At 38.4% G+C, this 7500-nt stretch overlaps 2 protein-coding genes across 3 annotated transcripts in view; one reads left to right on the top strand and one right to left on the bottom strand.

Moving 5' to 3' along the window:
* LOC138027236 (hamartin-like) overlaps positions 1–1409 on the top strand; it is a 32175-nt gene extending 30766 nt beyond the window's left edge. Inside the window, exon 17 of one of the 2 annotated variants that reach the window (XM_068874790.1) lies at positions 540–1409. In XM_068874790.1, coding sequence (XP_068730891.1) covers positions 540–671 — 132 coding nt within the window. In that variant the 3' untranslated portion in view covers positions 672–1409. The remainder of the gene's footprint in view (positions 1–539) is intronic. The other variant, XM_068874797.1, reaches the window with a different exon arrangement.
* A 6053-nt stretch (positions 1410–7462) lies between these two features.
* Positions 7463–7500, bottom strand: part of LOC138038124 (5'-deoxynucleotidase HDDC2-like) — a 685-nt gene continuing 647 nt past the window's right edge. Inside the window, exon 1 of the mRNA XM_068883948.1 lies at positions 7463–7500. This exon is cut by the window's right edge and continues 647 nt beyond it. The gene's annotated coding sequence lies outside the window, so the exon portion shown is untranslated.

The following is a 7500-nucleotide window of genomic DNA, read 5'->3' as shown; positions in this document are numbered from 1 at the left end:
TCGTTGTCGCAAAGTACAGTGCTCAATGATGCAGCTCGACAAGGTCAAACTGAAATCATACCATGGCACCTCTGGCAGCGGCTATAAGGTCCATGTATGACCTTGCAGCACAACTTACAGCCAGCTGGAATCAGCTGTATGCTGGTTTTTGCTGAGGGAAGAAATCCGGAGAACCCGGAGGGCTGGTGCAGTGGTGAGAGCACTTGCAAGGCCTCCGCCATTGTGACCTGGGTTCAATTCCCAGACTTACAGTAACTGTCAGCAATGCATCCATGTGGGTTAAGTTTGTTGACCAGTTCTGTACTCTATTCCGAGAGGTTTTTCCTCCAGGTACTCCAGTTTTCCCCTCTCCTCAAAAACCAACCTATGGTTATTTTGATATAATTATGTTGATTTGAATTCATTTGATTTCTGTAGTCTCTCCAATTAGCATTCAAGGGCTAAATGCATGTACAGTGTACACTTGACACTTAAATTATGAAAAGTTCATTCATTCACTCATTGAATCCTTATTTTTACTGTGCCTTAAATCATTTTAGAGCCTAGAAGAAAAATACAATGCACAGAAGAAAGTAACACAAGCACTAGAGTCATATATTCTAGATGTGCAGGCTGTTGAAAGTGCAAGAAAGGAGAAGATTGCAAGTGAAAAGTTGCAACCAGAATTTTAGTTATAACTTATTTTTATTTATGTAAGTAATGTCTTGTGCATTATCAAAAGCAGTGGTTTCCATGAATGAAATGAATGGGCAGTTTGTAAGTCATTTAACACGGATCATCGCAGTGTGCTGGGTGGTATGATAATTATTATTTTTAATAAATTACTGATAACTGTCTTTGGCACTAGTACGGGCATTGAGGCATCAAGGTCACACTGCAAATACAAGACAGCGAGACTGTCAAAACTAGTGATCAAACATTTTGAGCTAGGATCGACTGCTTTGGGGGCCATATTATTATTTGTTTTAAGGAACAAAAAACCTTGTAGGACTAATTTGGCGTCCATTAACTTATTCATCTAAGGATGCATGCCTGAAGGCTTGATATTTTTCATATAGAAATCTCACTGCAAGGTAAATTGTATTTCATTGATTCTATCTAATAATCCTTCACCCCTCACAGGGGTGCCCAGTGATGACTTGAACTGTCTACATGTAGCATTAATGATTAGGTATTTTCTGGATGAACACAGAGATTGTTGGGGCTTAAAAACTCCTGAGACAACCCTTGAAAAATCCTCTTGGAAACCCTAATGGGTTTCTCCACTAAGAATGAGAACTGTCTGGCATTGCCCACACTGAGATTCATGGGGGTGTATGGGTTACTTTAATTTTAATCTGACTGTATATTGTATTTATTTTGCATCTCATGCATTGGAGACAATGAAATTATTGACTTCCATACATCCATTTACTGGTACTTTTCTTTATTCTGGTTTTGTGTCACCAATGGTTTCAACATATCTTATCTTCAGGGGGTAGATAACTACTGTATTAGAAAATGCTCCTCAAGTTGCACCACTAAGAAAACCCAGGCTTCTTATATATTTCCAGAGACCAAATGTGTGTCTAAATTATCTGTGAATTGCATACTGCTTGCTTTGCTACACAATTACAGGTGTACATGTAATACTATTTAACATTTTGTTGTTGCTAAAAGAAATTCTCTCATAGTGGGTGTATTTATGCAAAAATATTAATTAATTTTATTAATGTTTAAGCAAAAGTAGGCCTTATGATGGTTGAAGCTGTTGTCCTGAGGGCGGTTGCTCGAAGCCTGGTTAGTGCTTCCAGTGTATCATTAGTTAAGAGGTATCAAAACCTATAGGTTTCTGAGCAACCTGGGCTTGAAACAGTAGGCAAAGCACAAGATGACATAGCTGGAATCTGTGAAATCAATACATTTTTCTATCATTTTAGGATACAAAAAAACAATGGACTTTGAATTTATTTGCTGTCCAAAATTAATGCTTATGTTGACCATTAATTTTTGCGTGAAATAGACTTAGTGTTACCGATTAGCATAATTTATTCCGATTATCCATAATATTCTTAAGTTTTGCCTGGGTGTGAAGATGGGTGCCAAAAAGAATAATGCACCCATTATTATAAGTACATGTAGGCCTACTTTTCTTACAACACAAAATTTAATGTACTTCTATGCTGTGGACGCTACATGTACATTGCAAGGCATGCTATTGCTAGTATTCAAGAGGTGTCTCCCTTAGGTCTGTTTCAAACGTCGCACTTCACATGTGCCCTGTGAGTGAATCTAATGCAAAATGAATGAGTGAAAACAATAGATTTTTCTCATTTTCATTAGATTCTGCATATGTGAAATGCAACGTCTAAAACAGGCTTTGCAATCATGACATTAAAACATACTTAATTTCAAAGTAATACAGTAGCTTACATGTGTATGTGTTTTCAATATATTTTCTTTCTGGCACAGTGATAGCATAAAATGGTTTTAATATTATTGAGGAGTTATCATAGTTTATGAAGTGAAGTACAATCATGTGGTTGAGCACAGTCTTGAGAAGGACTGTTTAAAAGATGACATAGACCGATGTTTCGACAATCTGAGTCATGGAAGTCATCTTTAGAGTCAAGAAGAAGATGAGGACTTCTGCTTTCTGGGGTTGTTTAAGCCTCAATCAGTGTCATCTTAAAGAGTCCTTCTTGCATTTAGGGACTGCACTCACCCAGTCGATTGTACTTTAATTTATTACTTAATCATGACAGAGTAATGTGTTGTGCTATGTTGGAAAGCAGCTACAGACATAACTTGTCAGTACATTAAAACGGTGGGATAATGATGGTTTTAAAGATGTTACAACTTTTTCTCAAAAGGCTGGTTTACAGTGAAGTTGTACTTTTTGTTCAGTACCCTGTCCACCCTCTTGGAAGGTTGAAAGCACGCTGAGGGTATCCTTAGGTTTTTGTGCAGATGTCACTGCTTTTTTCGTTAAGCACAGGATGTTATGGGGAACTTGTTTTAACCTTAACATCTAATTACCGGTAGATGCAGATTTAATGTTTGCGCAAGGAAATTTCTCTTTAAATCTAAATGTTAATGCCATCTGCTCATTTAGAACAAAACAGGTACATGCGGGTAAGGTATTTTTAGGCTAACATTATCTCAACTGTATATGTTTAGAAAAAAGTGCTATCATTCTGAGGAGGAAAGTCAGGGACACTTTATTGACATTTAATTATTACCCATATTTCTTAAATTGGCCCAAGTGATGTTGCAGTAGAGGGGAGGAGAAGGCCGGGGAACACTTAATGTCAGAATCAGTGTACATCAGATTAGGTGCAGTTATGAGCATGAAACCTCTAAAATGGTTGATCTCTGCGTACAGTAATATTTATAGGCTTATAGTCATTTTAATTAATGTTTTTGCCCCTGAGGGGTTTCCCATGCATGAATGAAAATAATATTGTTTGGCATTAGACAAAGTAGAATCTTTTGGTGGCACTCCTAAGAGACAAATTAGGTTTGGAGGGGAGGTTTTGCGTGGGTGTTAACCATTTCACACCAAAGGGTTACTTAGACAGATTAAAAACTACAAGTTGGTTGGTTTATCAGATAAATTAAAGCAGCCTCCGATCCAACAATAAACCATATTCGTATTCTCAGTATGGAACTGGAACTAGCTTGCAATGGAGGCTAATGCCGGGGAATCTTTTCAAATGCAAATGCTCTTTAATGTATTTCCCTGCATTAGCCTCTATTGCAAGCTAGTTTCAGTCCAATACTGAGAATAGGTAGGGGGTGACTGGTACCATAGCTGAAACAAAAATGATAAATGTTAACGTATTTTATTTCGAATAATTATGTTATTGGAGTGTTTCATTTTTCAAGGTGTGGAATATTGGCAGTGAAATAAGGGTAATGAAAGGTGAATTTAACAGTCTGGAAAATAATATTTGAAAATGATTTCTCTGCGAGCCAGAGTTTCTTTTTTAGCCTAGAAAAAAATCAAGACTACAGTTTAAAAAAATTATATCCAGTTGGTAGGTCACTTTCCGGATAAAAATCGCATTAAAATTAATGTTGGCCCAGGTTTTTGTACATTCATTTTGCTAAGGTTTGCTTACAGTGACTGAGCATGTTTGCAGTTAAGTCAGCAAATATATTGAAATCTTTGCTCAGATTGAAACTGTCAGATGGTGAGTTACCCACCAGATAAAGTTATCCCACATTTGATTAAAATATTAATGAGCCAGGGGTTTCAATAGAAGCCGGTTAGCGGAGGTATACCGCCGCCTGCCTTGCCTTGCACCGCCGGCTAGTTTGCCTTGATTTTCACTAAAAATGCTATCATAAACTTGTCAAAGTGCCGCCTTCAATGGGCTATCATGGACGGCTATTTCAGAAGTTATTGAAACCCCTGATGAGCCCCAGCTGTTTCACTTGTGTCCAGAATTGCAAGTAATGAAATGCTTCCTCAAAACTGCCTTCTGACAATGGTAAGGTTGCTCTTAAGTTTAAACTGCTACCTTCAGTTGGTTTCCAGTGTGGAGTTAATAGTTACATGTATGCAGGGGAAAATTATCTGGAAAATGGGCGGTGACTGGAGAGAAAGGCCTCTGACTGTCCTGGTTTCCTGTGGGCAAACATCTTAAGCAATACTGTGCAACACAAAATATTTGGCAAAGAGAGAGACTGTTTTGGGTCTTTGCAAGAGTATTATTAGGCTTGTCGTAATCAACTGAAGGCAACTCACGGTTAATGTTAGATTAAGAAGATGGTTAAGGCAGACTTCAACACCTGTATCTTTGGACACAAGTGATGTTGTGGAGCGAAAGTGAGGGACACTGGAAAGGTTTGTTCAAAATTGTAAGCATCCCTCTGCCTCTTTGCAAGCAATTGTTTTGCTCCTCTCCCGCTAAAGAGAGTGAAACGGCATGACTATTCAGGGGGTAGGGGTAGGGGTAGGGGTAGGGGGTGACCGGTACCATAGCTGAAACAAAAATAATAACCTTAGGCCTAAACACTATGCTTAAGATAATGTTTAGGACAAAGGTTAGCATTTTTGTAAAGGTTTGGGTTGTCTCAGCTATTGTACCCTTCACCCCCTACCCCCGGAATAGTTATGCTGTCTGTTACTCTACTCAATCCCAGCTGCCATCTTCTCATTTTATTGAAACCCCTGAGCAATGCCAATTTTTAATGTGAAGGTCTGAATTAGGATTATGGTAATCAGGAAGGTGAAAAGTGCTAAATTTTTGCCCAGGCTGAAACCTGGGACTTCTGGGAAGAACTTTGTAAATTATTTAGTTATTAGGGTATTTAACATGCTTGCAAATAAAATCAGTATTTATTGAGAGACTTGGCCTTGTGTTGCCTTCCAGAATCAAATTTATAGTGGGTTCTATATGTATAATTGTCAAGGTATTTTTGGGTGTTTCAAGAAAGCCTTTCATGTGTTAGTTGTAACCTGAGAATATGGGTTTTCTTTACCAGAAGTGTTGATGAATCACAAAAAAGATGATTCAGAGGAAAAGGATCGTAATCTCATAGTTTGATGCTACTCTAGTTTGAGAACATTTGAATTAAGCTAAAAAAAGGTGCAATTCAAAAACCCAACACTTCCACATTCTTGCCTAGTGGTGTCTTCCTCAGGGAGTTCCACAGGTATTGCAAGTCTTATTATAAGCCACCAATTTGCTAGAAAAGAAAAGGGAGAAGGAATGGTGTGGTACAGGGTCAGGGTACTTCAGTTTTTCTCTCTCCTCAGTTTGTTATAATTATTCATGGTAATTAGTGTCCTTTTCTTTTAATAAGATACAGTTTGTGATCATCTGTCAACCTGGTTGCAAAGTGAACCCAAACTGTCCCAAAAATCTTATTAAACTTGCCAAAACAATAAGAGTAAGCATTTTCAAGACTACCCAAACGCAATGCATTATGATCTTGTCACTTTTTTGTCCAGGCGTGAAACCCGGTTAGTTGTTGTTCTATAGTGGTCATTGCAACAATCGATTATTTTATGGGCATGGTGTATATTACCTAAAAATAAGAGATTGCCCCTTTAATCAGAATTTAGGTCAGGGCCCCTGTTCTGGAAAGAATTAATACAGGTACCTACCATCACAGTTAAACATCTTCATGAATGATCAAATTTTATGTATACCCACCACCCCTCCCCCAAGGCCAACCTTGCAGATGGACTGGGGAATTGTCTTTAACAGTCAAGGCTTGGTGGTAAAATGTAAATGCTTCATTTATAGGGGACGTGCACTTACATGTAGGTATCAAGCTATTTCACAGGCACCCCACTTTTAATGATCTGAAAGAAACAATTCAAACTGAACAGAAGCATAATTAAGAACCCCAGGTGGCTATTTACAAAGCATGGTAGAGTTGAACTGGGACAACCGTAAACAAATCCAAACAAGAGGTTAGAACAAAATAAACTATCTCGTGGTAAAGTATGTCAATTCACAGATCACCCAGCATGACAGTAGAACAGAAAATAGAAAAGACTTCCATCACTTCACTTGGAAAATTCTCAAGCAGATGTAGCTTTTGAGTTGCAGCAGATGAGCTTCTAGCAATAATAATTACTGCTTGAAGCAATTATCTATCAATGTATTATTGATAAAAATTTTTAGCTGGTTCCCTTATTTTATGGTTAATGAACTGTTACTTGCAAAAAAGCAGTTGGGGGTCTTCCCTCTTCCTTCTCTTTCAAACATAGTTTTTGTATTAAATTTTCCATTCAACCATAATGAATGAATCCACACCTTTGTGATTGTTGAAAAACTGAAGCACTTAAGCTCATGTCGCAGGGTCTTGTGCTAGAGGACAGGCTCTTCTCCTTGTACCAATTTAGGCTTCGAAAAGGCAAGCTCTTGGAACTTGTGAGTTTAAATAATAAATAATTATTACTCTGTTGAGAAGTGAAGGAAATAATATCAGGAGCAGGCATACTTGTAGCTCAGTTGGTTAAGTGCACAGCTTTCAGAGCAAGAGGTAGCCTGTTCCAGACTCTCAGCTTGATTTCTTTTGCTCGCTCTCATTCCCTCGCCTCTATCTGAGAGCCTGGAACAAGCTAAGCAAGAGGTCCCCAGTTCGATCCTCAGTGCCTTCAACATCTGTTTTGACTTTCCTCTGACCTGTGTAGCTAGAGCTTTGATAAATACCCGTATAATGGAGCACTGACAGAGGGAGGGGGGTAAAGGTGCACTGTCGGCTTCCACTGATACCAGACTCATAGCTGAAGGAACTACCGACGTTAAATAAAGTGACTTTTTCATGACAGGACAGTTAAATATTTGTTTACTACAGTGTATCTAAGTGTGGGGTAAATAAGGAGTCCCAGAGGAAGGAGACATTGTCTCTTTGTGTGCCCTCGGTACAGAGAAAATTCTCAGGTGGTGGGTGCAGGGTTTTTTTTTTGGGTGGGGGGGGGGGGGGGAGTAGGAAAAGCATAGAATTATGCCATGTGTTATCACCTTAAACAATTATTTAATGAATGATACCAACGGA

This window comes from Montipora capricornis, chromosome 2, assembly GCF_036669925.1.
Source record: "Montipora capricornis isolate CH-2021 chromosome 2, ASM3666992v2, whole genome shotgun sequence".
Lineage (NCBI taxonomy): Eukaryota > Metazoa > Cnidaria > Anthozoa > Scleractinia > Acroporidae > Montipora > Montipora capricornis.
This window is presented reverse-complemented; position numbering and strand designations above follow the sequence as displayed.